This window comes from Chaetura pelagica, unplaced genomic scaffold, assembly GCF_000747805.2.
Source record: "Chaetura pelagica isolate M959 unplaced genomic scaffold, ChaPel_1.0 scaffold24, whole genome shotgun sequence".
NCBI lineage: Eukaryota > Metazoa > Chordata > Aves > Apodiformes > Apodidae > Chaetura > Chaetura pelagica.
The window spans coordinates 4607328-4622105 of NW_009953077.1; the positions used below are offsets into that span (position 1 = coordinate 4607328).

General features: G+C 41.8%; 1 protein-coding gene across 1 annotated transcript in view; it reads right to left on the bottom strand.

Annotated features, from left to right (window-relative positions):
• Window positions 1-4640: 4640 nt before the first annotated feature.
• The window catches only part of MAPKAPK3 (mitogen-activated protein kinase-activated protein kinase 3), a 39109-nt gene continuing 28971 nt past the window's right edge, over window positions 4641-14778 (bottom strand). The window contains exons 4-10 of the mRNA XM_009996929.1: window positions 13946-14025; window positions 12058-12184; window positions 10490-10565; window positions 10189-10313; window positions 9362-9447; window positions 6418-6498; window positions 4641-5008 (exon numbers count right to left, since the gene is read on the bottom strand). Of these exons, the coding sequence (XP_009995231.1) occupies window positions 4850-5008; window positions 6418-6498; window positions 9362-9447; window positions 10189-10313; window positions 10490-10565; window positions 12058-12184; window positions 13946-14025 (734 nt within the window). The 3' untranslated portion in view covers window positions 4641-4849. The remainder of the gene's footprint in view (window positions 5009-6417; window positions 6499-9361; window positions 9448-10188; window positions 10314-10489; window positions 10566-12057; window positions 12185-13945; window positions 14026-14778) is intronic.

Genomic DNA, 14778 nt, shown 5'->3' on the forward strand with positions numbered 1-14778 from the left:
CCCAACCCAGGTAGGGAAGGAGAGAGAGAAAAAGAGAGAGACTTGGCTGGATTGAAAACTAAGCTACACAGCTTTAATTAAAACACTAATGAATCATACAAGAAAATATATACAATTATATACAGATATATGGGCAAAAGCCTCTTGCCTCCCCCCACCCCAGCAACTCCCACAGCACTTCCCTGAACTGGGAAGAGTCCCGAGGAATCCCGGGGAGAAGAAGAAGGGAGGAAGTTGTCTTCTGTGATCTCTGACCTTCCTCTGAGCTTACGTAGATATATGGAATGGAATATCTTTGGCCAATTTTGCTGTCCATCTAACTCAGCCTCCTACGGGGGGGTCACAGATCTCCCCATAGTGTCTGAGCTGGCAGAGTGCAGGTGCAGCCTTGAAGCCTCAGTAGTTAGAAAAACATTCCACTGTCTTATCAGCCTAGCAGAACACACTGTTGCTAGTTACAAGAAAGCTTACTGAAGGAAAAAAAAAATCAGTAAAAAGAAAAATTGGCTTCATCCTGGCTCAAACCAGGACACTGCTTGCCTTCACTTTCTTGGTCCCTGTGGTTTGCTAGTCAGCGTGAAAAGGGCACTGGTGAATGAGTTGAGGTACATCCTCAAGGACAAGTTTTCCTCCCACTAAGTGCAACTGAAGCTATGGCTGGCTTCATCCTTTGGCTGAGCATGCAAACATATCAAAGCAGATAGACACAGATTAAAACCCCTTCCCTACATCTAACACAGGTTAAAACAGTACATGTACTTATGATTATGTGCAAGCTGATGAAAAGCTTCAGTTCTCTCCTCCCCACTAAATCCTGGTTTTCTCAAAAATGCCTTTGTCTAAACATGGGCCAAATAAAGTCTGAATTGAAAAGAGGACGGGAAATTAGATCAAACTGAGTATGAAGCATTCTCATTATCCCTTGTGTCAGACAAGTCAGAAGCAGTTACATAATTGGGCCTCTAGACCCTAGGCAGTGAAGTGTTAAGAGAAAAGCAATCCCAGGACTGCATGCTGCGTTTTGACAAATAGAAAAACACAGAAGTAGGCCAAAAGCTGACCATTAATGATAGATTTTAATTGTACCATGGCAAAAAAAGGCTTCATCGTATGGCACACGTGGTCAAAGAGGTAAGAAAGGGTGTAGTGAAAGAAATGGAAAAGTGAACGACAGAATTTTACCTGTGCTTGTATTTACACTTGTGTGAGTCAGAGAAAGTGCACTTGTGAGTGAGTGAGCAAGAATGCAGGGGTATGAGAGGAGTGCAGTGCACAGAAACTCAAGGGGAGGCAGTGGCCCATGAGCAATTGCTATGAAAAGGCATGGGGGTGGGGAATTGTGCACAGCCCTTTTTGACGCTTCTGCTGTAAAAAATAAATAGACCTTTTAATCTCTGTTCTCCTTGAAGCCTTCTCTATTGACCATTCATTTCTTCTTTCCCTTCCCAGCTCTTTACCTCCTCTATATGGCTGATGAATATGCAAATGCATAATCACTTCTAAAATAGCCTATCCTTTCTAAAAACAGGCTATAAATTTGGATCCTAAGCAGCAGATTCTAAAGAGACTATTATACTATATGGCTAGAGGAAGAGGCAAGACCCAAATACCACCACTAGCACACCAGAGTTCTTTGTAACGTGTATGAATGCAGCTAGAAGGGAGGCCCTTCTCATCACAGAGTTAGCAGACAGAAAGGAAAGATCTTCTGCAAAACATACACATGAATCTCATCACAGGCTTCCGCAGAGCACAGTGCACATGCTGGCAACGGGCAGGGCTCCCAGGCACCCAGCGACACAGACCCTGAAGTCCTGTGGGTTTTGGTTTTAACTGATGTCAGCTACTGGAATGGTAGGAGCTCTGGGAAAAACCCAGTGACCTCCAAGTTAAGGGAGGCTGGGCTGGTCCCCCTCTCCACTGCAGCCTCCAGGGCTTTGGGGGGCACCACAGGGGGTGGGTGCAGAGAGTGTCTGTGGGGAGGGATCCAGGTGTCCATACAGGCACCACCCACACAGCTGCTGGAAGCACGTCTGTGCCCCCAGTGAGGGGTGACAACAAGCACAGCCCCCAAAGCTGACCCTGGCAGGTTCTCACAGAGCCAGCTGGCTCAGACACAGCTCAAACAAGCCCAGGGCTCTTAGACCCTTCCCCGCTGTTAAAGGAGATGGCTGTGCCACACACAGGACACTAGCTGGGGATCCATACATTGCACGGCGGCTGCTTCCCAGCTCCCAAGGAGTTGCCTCTTCTGTAAAATAACCACAAGCACTTCTGTACAATACTTGTGTACACTTCCATGTCTGCCATCCCAAGGCCCTCCTCAGGGTCCCGCCTGCTTTACAGCACTCCTGGGTGTTGTTACTGCAGGGCAGAACAGAAGAACTGTTAGCCCAAAATTTATGAGAAGGCATTGCCCTACTATGCAGGGGCTGAAAGCTGAAGGTGCTGGGCCCAAGTGTGCCTGTCCCATCACTCCAGTTTCTGGACTGCAGTGCAGTAAAGACTGGAACCCCACAGGAAGGCATCAGGTCCTGATATGTTTTCAGTTCCCCATGGAAAACTATTCAGGAACAGATACACATCTTCAAACACCAGACTGAACTGACAAGAAGGCACCAGCTGGAAACAGAGCTCCTGCTCAAACTTTGGACAAGACAGAAGTGAAAACATGGGTTGCAACAGCTTTGAAACCACTGTACCCAAAGCAGCCAGGACACCACCACATTATGCACAAGTTGCCCCTGGCATAGTGGGAGCATGTATCACCCTGGTGGGCACAGAGATGGGAAGGTAGGAGTGATGTACAAAGCACCCTCAAAAAATAGGATACAGGGACAGAAACTTGGACGTGGCTCTAATCCCAAGTATTGTACCCTGAACGTGTCACAACTCTTCATTCATTGTATTATTATTTACCTGTAGTGAATATTACTTGTATAGTTAATAGGAGTAATATGATAAAATAAATATATTCAGGACATGCTATAATGGTAGAGACACCTAGATAAACATAAAGTTATTTAAAATACATCCTTGTAGAGATTTTTATTTATAAACAAATCCTTGGAATCTTAAATAAATGCTCAAAGTTGGTTAGTTTTTGAATGGGAACATTACCGAAGTCCTTCCTTTTCCCTCTTCCTTCTACACAGACATACCTTGCAAAGCACTACAAACTGCAACAGCTCAGCAAAAGCAGGGATGACAGAAGGAAGGAATGCTGTAACACAATTTATTAAAATCAGTTTATAAAACCCTAGGACCAGTTCACAAAGAAGAATGGAGGTCTTGTCCAACACTTCAAGGGTGGGAACAGGGCTCCACAGAGGAGGTCCAAAGCCTCAAGCTGATCTTTATTGGAGGTAACAATATCTACGTGGCAGATTTGATGATTTAGATCCTCTCTAGAGCCTTGCTTTCCTTTTTGTCTTTTAGCAATCTTCTAAGCCTATTAACACACCAGTATTCCATGCACCTACCACAGAGTAGTTTTTGTCTGCATCATTGGAAGCACATAATTTTTGTCCTAGACCCTGATAACACTTTCACAAATATTTTCTTCACCTCAACTAAAAAAAAACAACCCAAAATACAGCAAGAGGAAATATTTTGATCACAAAATGAAACAAATTAGCAAACCAAGGCTAGGATCCCATAAAACAAGATCTAGAATAGAAAAAAACAAAAGAGTGAATATACTCCTGTGAAATCTCCCCTAGGTATTGAAAATCTGTAGATCCAGAAACACCTGACAAAACACTGCAAATGAAGCAGCATCCTCCCCCTCCCTGATCCTAGGAAACCAATCAACCCCCTGAAATTAGCTATGATCAGCATATCTTAGGTACATGACCTGGAGATAATTACCAGAAGGGATGCTGGCAGACACCAGGGTCCATTCAGAGAACATACACCTGTCACTTCTTCACAGATTTCAGAAGCCTCTCTTCTAGAGCAGTCTCTTGCATACAATTGCATGTCCAGCTGCATGCCCTAGAGGTTGTGGATCCAAGAGGAACAGCAATATTCTCTGCAGGACACTTTCAACTACTTAAATCCTTGCCAAACTATTCACATAAAGTACCATTTAAATTAAAAACATTGTGAGAGAGGGATCTAACAGTGGCAGAGACATGACATAATGTTTACAGTTCAGCAAACTTACATGTCATTAGATGAGAATCTATGACAAACTCAAATCTCCACATGAGGTTACATGAAGACTTTATGAAAATGGAAATGTATGGATACTTTTCCTGTAACAGGAATAACTGTTTAGGTGATGCTCTATAACTATAGGAGGTAAGTTTTGAAATATTGGCTGTTCTTAACAATTCTAATATGAAATGCTGTCCAGATGAATCCAAAATAGAACTGCATCTGTGCTACTCATCTCAAGAGCAGTGACATTTTTCTCCTTTCTCAGTGCTCATGTTTGAACTATTAAAACACTCCTAGCAGAACACTTGGCATTTTTTCTATTCCCAATTTCAAAACAGTAGCAGAAGTTGCTCTTGCAGGTAGCTGTCACAGCCTCAGTGCATTAGTATGCCAAGGCTGCCTCCTGTTCTCTCCCCTCCTAGGATACAGTTAAAGCCAAAACAAAAACCTGTAACACTTCTGGTATTACTGTATCCTCCCTAGCAATACACAACAGAACCATGTCATATAAATTAGCCTTTAAAAGCAAAGCTCTGATTCAAGTTAAAAAACGCAATCTTTCACACTGCTCCCTCTTTGCAGGCTGGCCTCATTGCCTTTGTGGTACCGACTGAGTTGATCATACTGATTTTAAGTTGCTCCTTTTAACTTTTACCCTCCACCCACAGGTCCTTGGCTTCTCTTCTCATTGGTTATTGCACCCTGGGGCTGCAGAAGAAGTGCCTGCCTGCTTTTGCTTCTTACGGCGTTTGTTCAGGAGGCGGTTGTTGGATGTTTTCAAGTCTTTAATTTTCACCTGATCATAGTCCACCCTCATGGTAGCCAAAGCGCTGGTCATCTCCTCCTGAAACCAAGGAAGCAATTTATTGAAAACCCTGAGGCAAAGAGCACACAGCCACCCTACACTACAGCCAGGAGATGAATGTACAGTTGCACTACGGCCAGAAACAGCTGAGCCCTTTCTGCTGCACTGGACTATGACTAAAGGCTTCGTTCTACCCACGGACTCATTCAGGACGAACTATTTATAGTGTTTCATATGTGAGCATGCAAGACCACACTCTGCTGGCCTAAATTCCACCATGTTCCTTGCCCAGTACTTCTTACTGGTTGGCTCTGGGCCTTCACCAGCTACTAAGCCTGGGCTTCATTCCTCGGTTACCTAACTAGGTTGGGCAGGAACTAGAATAAAGAGCCCACACCAAGTTGTTTATAAGTATGTGCTTCAAATTCACATTTAGTTTGAATTAGTATCTAGGTGCAGGCAAAATTTAAACTTTTAATAAAGCTGTGAGAAAAATTCTGCTTAAATGAATGAATGTCTTTGCATTTAGTTAAGGAAAGGAACAATTATTAAATATGATAGGAATGCTGGTGGCCCAAGGGAATACCTCAGTGACCTACACAAAGCACAAGCATAAGAAGTCCTCAGAAACATGGAAATGAGGAACACTAAGTGAAAACATCCATATGATCTCTTTCACTTTGGGAGGCAAATGTTGTCTAAGTTCTATGAAATTTTACCACTGCATAGTTCAACACCTGAGACTACACACCAGTAATTTAAATAAAACCAGTAAGCAGTAAAGTGTGCTACAGCAATTATCAAAGTGTCAAGCGTAGTAGATGCAAAAAAATCAGAATTAATTGTAAAAGCATGCCAACCTGATTAAGGCCAGCAGGAAAGAGTTAAACCTTGCAAACAACTTTTAGTCTGCCCTATAGTTTCTCTTTGCAGGAAGCATTCAATTGTCAGTATAAAGAGCAGGTGAGGGATTAAGGGAAAGACAGATATATTTTTATCTCCCCCTGCCAAATGTCACAAGAAGTCAAGGCTAAGGTTATTTCATGTGGCTTTACAGTAAAAGACAGGGTAGAAAACCAGAATTCAGCTCAACCCTCCCACGCTGTCCCCCTCCATTTTCAACCCATTTTTCACTTTGCCATAATTAACTTCAAAACCCCTCAACAGTGTCCCTTCTTCTCTGTGGTTACATACAGTGGCTCAGCAAGCTAACAACTTTGATCATAACCATCATTTTTGTTGGTATCTTGTCCAGCTGGAAGGCTCTTTTTTAAACAGTTATCATATAAACTACTGTTCCAACCTGGGCTGTTTGTGCTTCCTTTGTTTAACATGGTTACATACAAAATAGCCATAACCTCCAAGGAAATACGCAAACACGGGGAAGACAGCACATTTAAATTCTTACCAGACTTGACTTCAAGAAATCTGAACTATGATTGACTCACTTTAACTTCATCCCAATGGTCTTTATCCTCTTGCAGGACCCGTGCAGTATGAAGAGGAGTTGGTGGCACTGCCATTGATCTCTGAGAAAATGGAAAAATAACAAAATTAATGTTCTGCAAAATCACACTTGGAAGTGACTGCTTGCTCTTCTATGTACATGGAAGGCATAGAAGTTAACAGATGTCCTTTGGTTGCCCTAATTATTCATTCATTTATTACTCTACAAGCTAGCTCATGGGTGAGGTAGAAAAGGAGTATAGTCCTCACAGGACAGTAACTTTAAAGAACTAAAGGAGAGATAGTGCTAAGCTTCTTTCACTCAGCTTCCTTCCAGTCCAACCAATGAACTTGTGATGGATAAATTTTTATGTACATTTTAGATTTTAACTGTCATATCACTATACATTAGTCAATATTCTGAAGTGGTCAATTTGACCTTTATCTTCTAGGATTTATTGTAAGGAAAATTTTGTTGCACAGAAACGTTAACCAAGATCACCATTTTACCAGATCTAAGTGTGCCCCAAAGAATATATACAATTATTCAAAGTAAAGCACAGTTCAGAAGACAGTGCATCACTTGAGATGCCCTTCCACATAAAACTGAGATCTGTGCTCTCCTGCCATGAATGATGAGTAGATTCTCTAAATTAGAATAAGGTACAATTTCTAAAGCAGGAAGCACAGCTCCCTAGCTAAATTCAGCAAGAGCCATGACGTTTCTTACCAGTCCAAACTATACTATTATTTTTATATTCTATCCTCCTTAAGCTTTCTAACCAGACTTGGTGTCAACTGCTGTGGCACCTTCACCAGGTGCAGCCACATGTCAACAAGTCTAAGGAGAGCCCTGTACATGTCTTTGTAAAATAAGCACTACACTGGAAGCAGTGCTTATACTCCACTGAGCTAAGAGCAGCACTGCAGTAGTCACGGAAGTGGAAGCAGGAATCATGACTCCCACGTCCTCTGGAAAAGGACTCTAGCTGGCTAAGGTATAGTTTTATCAAGTACAGGTGGGAGGTGGAAATTGGAAAAACAACAGACTGGCTTTAGTGGTGCCCCTATAAAGGTGTTGAGGGTACCCTCCTATCTGCTGTCAGCTACTTCTCATTGAATAAATCCAATCTACAACCTAACTAGAGGATTATGGGCTCCAAACCAAAACAGACAGTTTTTGCGTAGTCCTCAAAAATAGTTCTGCTAGCTAAGAAAACAAAAAAAAGAAGAAAAAAGAAAAAGAAAACAGAGGAGAGACAAACCCCTTCCTCTGCTGCTGCTGGTGTGTGGCATCTTCCCATACATGTTCCCACTCAGGGATTTAGGAAAAGTAAAGGAGGAACACGGACATTCACTGTCTTGGTCTTTCCCTCTCTCTCCTTCTGCCTCATGGGAAAAAAAGGTTCAGAAAGAAAAAGAAAACAGAGGAGAGACAAACCCCTTCCTCTGCTGCTGCTGGTGTGTGGCATCTTCCCATACATGTTCCCACTCAGGGATTTAGGAAAAGTAAAGGAGGAACACGGACATTCACTGTCTTGGTCTTTCCCTCTCTCTCCTTCTGCCTCATGGGAACAATAGGTTCAGCAGAAAAAATGCCAACCTGCAGCTCCTAGAGCATTCCTCCAAGAACAGTATTTTAGCATGGCTTTTTGGTGCAGCAGAGTCTATAGACCTTGTCTCTAATCTCCTCCTTGTTAATTGGTTATATGCATATTTCCAGTAACATGTGTCGCTGTAGGTGGTAGCTTCCTTAGCTATTAGGCACTCACTCTGTGAAATTCATCGCCTGCTGACTTCAGGAACACCTCCTCCTTGGGTCTCCAAACACTTGGAGCTGGAGGTATTTATTCTGAAGAGCAATTACATTTTTATTGGGTTAAAAGAGAAACATTGCCTAAGTTCCATTCCACTTCTACAGTGTCTTTGTAACCTTAATATCTCAGCTTTCACAACTTTAAATGAAGACATCTATCTATTTCATCAGGATGTTACACAGCTACATTTCTGTATGATTCTACAGGCTTTCAGATTTTCAAACAGGCAGTATAGAAATGCTGGTTATTAGTCACACCTGTTTCTGCCCCTTCCCCTGAGGAGCAGCATAGACAGGTGTAGCATCATGGAAGAACAGGGCATTCTACAGCACAAGTGACTCATGATTTTTTGGGCAGTTAGAAACAACACTGATGTCCTTTCAGGCATAAATGTGAGAAGCATAATCTACTATTTTGAGTGACATCTACAGAGCCAAGATGATATCCTGAAAGTCAGCCTGCTGACTCCTGAGATTATTGCCCCATGTTTGAAATAATCAGTCATAGAATTAGAGTATTTTATTCTTCATTCCCCAAAATTATTTTTTTAGGAAATGTAAATTCTACCAAGCCATAGAATGAAACTTGAATTGGGACCATTAATAGCTCTGTGTGCCACCCCATCTGGCAGCCTCTTACAGGGCACTAAGCCAAGACCTTTGCTCCTCTCCCACACGTTTCCAAACTCTGCCAAGGATGAGAATTCCCACTAAGCACAGGACTGTGTTCACACTAACACAGCTATGAACAATGGTGCCCAAGACCACTAATAATAGCTCTCTTTAAAGCCTGAACTGATGAAGTAAGTACATATTGTTTATTTTTATATTTTTAAAGAGAGTAACACATGCATATGCTGCAGAATCAACAGTGACTGCCTGCACACAGAATATAGACACATTCATCTTTTGCTTCCAAGGATTTTAGTGTGGGTGTCTCTTTGTGTCCTCTGGTAACACCAAGAAGAACTGCAGTTCTATAGGCAGATGATCTGTGGAGGGCACAGTACATTAATTAAGCTATTAACAGTAATCAGCATTGTTGTCTTGCAGTGCTATGTGGAGCTACATGTAAATTCTGTAGGTAAGAATTCATCTTGCTTTCTTGTACAAAGAAATACGAAACTCACATTAATCCAAGGATGATTCATAAACTGTGAAACTGTCATCCTCTCTGTTGGGTCAGTCTTCAGGAGGTGGCGAATCAGTTGTTTGGCTGAAAAACAGGACCAACATGGCATGTTGTAGCCTATTTTTGTGTTGCCAAATAACCTAGAGAGCACAAGGACCTGCTGAATGAAGAAAGATAATTTTGCAGAACTCAAAATACCTGTCTATTGCTGTTACCATGTTAAGAAGCCATGTGCAGTGTGGTGTGTTGTTCTCAGTGTAGGAGGGAATCACGAACATCCACTTTCAGGCTATTGGTTTGAGCCCATTCAGGTCACAGCTGAACAGCAGCAGCTTTTGGTCAACAACTTATACAAAATAAATTGTTGACCTTGATTTAAGTGGTGGCTGGCAAGTTCCCACATCACAAAAAGCTAGCATGAAAACTTGCCATCCTTGCTAGCTGTATCACCAAGGGGGGCAAAGATTGAATGAGTTCTTCAGACAGTTTGCCCTTCTTCCAACTCGGCTTGCTTTGCAGCTGTCCTGTCAGTCTCCTTTCTCAGGATTAAAGACTTCTGCTTCCAGAGGGTTTAATCTTGGCATTCACTAGCACTACGTGGAATCTGAAAGAATGTTTTCAGTTGTTATTTACTTTCTGTAATACTTAGGTTGATGGCTAGTGTTTGAGTTCCCAGTCTTTCCTGTGTCACCTCACAAAAAAATAATTTTAATTAAAATAAAATGTGAAACAAAATCTAAGGCAGGTTTCTACAAGCAGTCTCTTGTAAGGACTTCACCACTGCACACCATGCACACACTCATCAGTAGCCCTGAGCACTGTTACCTTCCTCCGATACTTCAGCCCACTCTGGATTGGGAAACCCATATTGCCCCATCCGAATTCTTCTCTTCATCCCTGGAGAAATGGCTTGACCAGTGTTTGAGTAGAATGGTGGGAACCCACACAGGCTGCAAGAGTGTACAAGAGAATTCTTTTAACTAGGAAAGTCCTTTCATCTCTTAGTAAGTCCCATACAAGTTCATACTCTTCTGTACATTGCATCCTAGTGACTAATAACTTGTAACAGCAGATTTATGAAGATGTGCCCTTTTTCTGTTCATCAAACCTCTTTTCAAATACTTACAGAATATATGTGATAACACCCAATGACCACATGTCACATGACTTGTCATACTTCTCAGGACCAAGGACTTCTGGTGCTGAAGAAGATTAAAACCAGAAATTAAGAGTAGCAGGCATTTCGTTTCATCTCCATCACCTTGCTAAGTAACCGCATATTTCAACAACAAATACTGGAGGCACTGAAAAAATGCAGCTCAATGCAGGAACTGGGTAGTATCATCTATTGACAAGTTTCTAAACACATCTAATGTAGCTTTAAAAAGGAGGAATAGATCTGGCAAAATGCCCTACTCTTACCTTAGTGTCTCTGCTCAAGAGAATACTAAGATTACAGAAAAGCAGAAGGAGCTATAGCTAAATGTGTACAGGGAGACACTGCAGTGAAAGAGGCAGGAGCATATGTTCCCAAAATCAGAACAGAAAGAACCTACTTCAGTTGTGATAACACTTTGAACATTACCTAGGGTAGAGGGTGTTTAGCTCCAGCAACTACAGAGCAATGTATTTTTCTTTGGCCTCCAGACCATTAAGTTTTTTTCACTAAGTAACAAAATTATAGAGAAATATATTTAGAGGGATTTTTTTTTTCCCTGAGGGCAAGTGAACTGGCAGGAACCTTGATTTTGTAAGGAAAATAATTCCCTAAACATATGAGCAATTATGTTTACAAAAAGGTGCTGAGAAGGGAAATGCCAGCCTGTTTATATGCATAAAAACATATATGTGTAAATTCTGTAAGATTGTATCACTAATCCCAGCTTACAAAAATGTAAAAGAAAGCATCAGGGGGAAAAAAAAAAGCTATTGAAATTCTCTGCTAACAACAAATAACAAGATCTTTTAATAAACAAAACTATAAAAACTTACACTGTACAAGAGAACTACTTCTTCCAAAAAAAATTAAGCCTTTTCCTTCAAAGAAATTCCAAGCCCAGACTGCCTCAGTCATACCATATGGTGAATGACTATTAACTCAAAGACCAAAAGGATGTACTCTAAAATGAATGCATAAAGGACAGTCTGCTGTGGCATCCATTACACAGTGCTCCATCTTTGGATAGAATGCAGGCCAAAATTCAGCTGTGACTAAATCATATTGGTCTTTTATTACTAATTCCTCCATTTGCCACCTTTAAGAAGCTTTACAGCTGAGGCAATACTCTCCTTGTTCACTTCTATTGCATTAGTTAAACAAAGGGAAGTTTTTCAAGGAAAACACCCAAATCATCATGAAGCTGAGTTCAAACAATGGCTTTTATTGCATCTTCCAGAGGAGATATCAAGATCACTTCAAGTGTAATCAGAAGCAACACATTCTCTCTCCTTGAACCTCATTTGCAGCCCCTGTTAAAGAAGTTTCCCCTGTAATCAAGAAAGCAAGCAGGAGCACTGAACTGTACTGGTACCAGACTAGGTTTAGGATGGATGTCAGTTTAAATTCTGCAGGCTACCTTTTTGCATTGCATCCACAACAGAAGATTCCCCATCCATTCCTGTAGTCCACAGGCCCACTACAAGGGGATGGAGGAGAGAATGAAACACAAAAGAAATGCATCTTGGATAACTTACCCACATAATAAGGAGTGTAACAGGGGGTCTGCAGTGCATTTTGTACAGTGGTTTCTTTGGCAAAGCCGAAGTCTGTGAGTTTGAGCACAGTATCCTTCTCTTTAGACGTGTAAAGCAGGTTTTCAGGCTGAAATACCACCAAGAGAAAGGATAAACTGGACCATGAAGAGATGTCTCCCATGAGCTGAAAGGTCAAGCCATTCCCAGTTGTCTGGATCACACCAGTATCTGGGTTTTCTTCTCCTACATCCCTGCCATGCCAAGCAGAAAATTCCCTCCCAACATGTAGCACCTTCGCTCAGACTAAGGATCAACATCCTTCTCAACATGGTATTTAGGAGTGCAATCACAAGACTCATCAGGTCCACTAGGCATTAAGTCTGGCTTCCTGAACCTCTCTAGTTCACTGCACTTACTAGGACTGTTCTGTCTGATCAACACCAGTTGGTCTGACAGCACTCTGTACCACACTCAGGTAGCTGAGGTGGAAGATGAGAAGTCATCAGCAAAACCGTCTACAAGCAGCTGCCATAACTCCATCAGAATCAACTGATACAGACACAGTCCCCTTCCAGCTCCACCCCCTCCTCTGTATGCTGAAACCTGAGTTGATGCCTGTCTTGCTCCACACTCCATTAAGGCTCTCCAAAACCAGAAGTGGCACAGAGGGAATTAAAAGCTCTTGGGCACAAGAACAGGGATAACAGCACATCTCCAGAATCTGCAATTGTTTGAACTTGTTTTCCAGTTTCTCAGTCATAAGGAAGTTCTGCCCTCTCTCAGGTTAGTGTTTAGGGAAATACAGAAAAAGGGCGGGCTTGAAAGAAAATAAGATTTCGGATTTACTAAGGAATTTGAACCATTTCTGTGTTACTTCACAAAGTGTGTGTAGGAGGTTTTGGGGGCTAAGCACTTCAGTTTCTGTGCTGGTGAAAGGCAATGGCACATAGCTCCACAGAGGTGAACAGATTTTTAGTCTCTGAACTCTGAAGTCATTCTTCAGTTACTACCTAAAGGACTGTCCAACATCCCCCTCAGTGACACTAAGCAATGGCAGTTCTCTTCCCAGCTAAACACACAGAACCATCTGCAGAAAATTCACAAATTTAGAATTGTGGAATCAATCAGATGCCTCAGCCTATCAGCCTGTGACCTGCTCTCCAGCACATCCCACCACGCTGCTGTATCACTGCTTCAGAAATGCCTTGCTGTAGCTCTCATCTTTGCTTGTGCTGTGCACCTTACAGAATGAAACCAAAATGCAATACTGCAAACCCTGTCAAATCTCTACAAGAACTGGGTACAAACCTTAGCTAATAAAATACACTGTCCCATGTGATAGTAACTGAAATCTTCCAGTCTTCCCTAATACTTACATATACTATTAAAATGGGTTGGGTGCATGGAATTGGCATTACCCCTCTCATATATGCAGTTTCTTTTGTTTCTGAAGGGTACTTTTTTGTGTCTGGGTTTTGTTTTTTTTTGCTTGGTTTGGGGTTTTTTTTAGCCAAGTATGATTCAGAAAACAACTAATAACTGGCAAAGACTGTACATGGCACCTAGATATAGCACCTAGTATAAGTTCACTTGATGCAGTGTTGTTTTCTTGTCAATTAACTGGATTGCAAGTTGGAGGTACCTCTCCAATTAACCATCTATCACCAGATTATTCTGCATTCTGTACACAACTGGAAGGCTTTAGCACACACAGATATTCTGACCTTTGACTAGCTGAAAACTAGTTGCCAAAAGATCCCTTCTGACACTGGCAGAGGAATAGGAACACATTGACCATCTGACTGTACTCCTATTTAAACCACCACTGCCCATTTATTTTTCTGCCTTATGCTCTTTTCTTCCTGCCCAAACACCTTCAAGGCCTCACCTTGACATCTCTGTGGGCAATGTTCATTGAATGCAGATACTGGATGGCTGTTCCGATGTCTCTCATTATCTCAGAGGCCTCTACAAATACAATTTTAGAGAAAGGTCACATTAACATTCCCACTGTAACTCAGGGACATGCTTGGGAATGCTCATGACTTACAAACACCTTGTTGGAATACAGGGCTAGCGTCAAGACTAGAAAACCTAAAATTAGCCTTAACAGCTGTGTTTTTGTTTTGCAGGCAATCATTCCCCCCCAATTCCCCAGCTGCTCAGCCCTCCTCCTGAGTAGGCACTGCAACTGAATGGTTGAGGCTCTTAATTTTTATGGGCTTGTAAATTTGTGCTTTAATTTGCTCACCAGAAAAGCAGCAAAAGCAGAGCAGGTATGCAAGCAACAAGCAAGACTGGAGAAAGAAGCCCCAACCTGGACATAACCCTGATTGTCCAGGACTTGTCCTTGGTTGTCCAAGACAGAAGTTTAACTTTCAGCTTCTAGTTCAGGGGCAATAGGAGGATCTAAAAGATTTTCTAAAAATAAAGCAACATAACAATATAGTAATTTTAGGATAGGTCACTTTTTAATTCCTCACTGCTTTATAAGTTTTTCCTCAGGAGAAACAAAATCAACAGTTCTATTCTGCAAAAGCCAAATGGTTTCTCAAATTTAATAAAATCCCAGTGGTAAATTTGAGTGGTTGGTGAGCTGCCTTGTACAGACTCTTGAAGTCTGGAAGAGTTCAGTTACTCAAGGAGAGGTATCAGAGCAGTGAGGAGTGACATTTCCACTGTACCAAGGGAGCATCATATTACATCCCTATTGACAGGGAA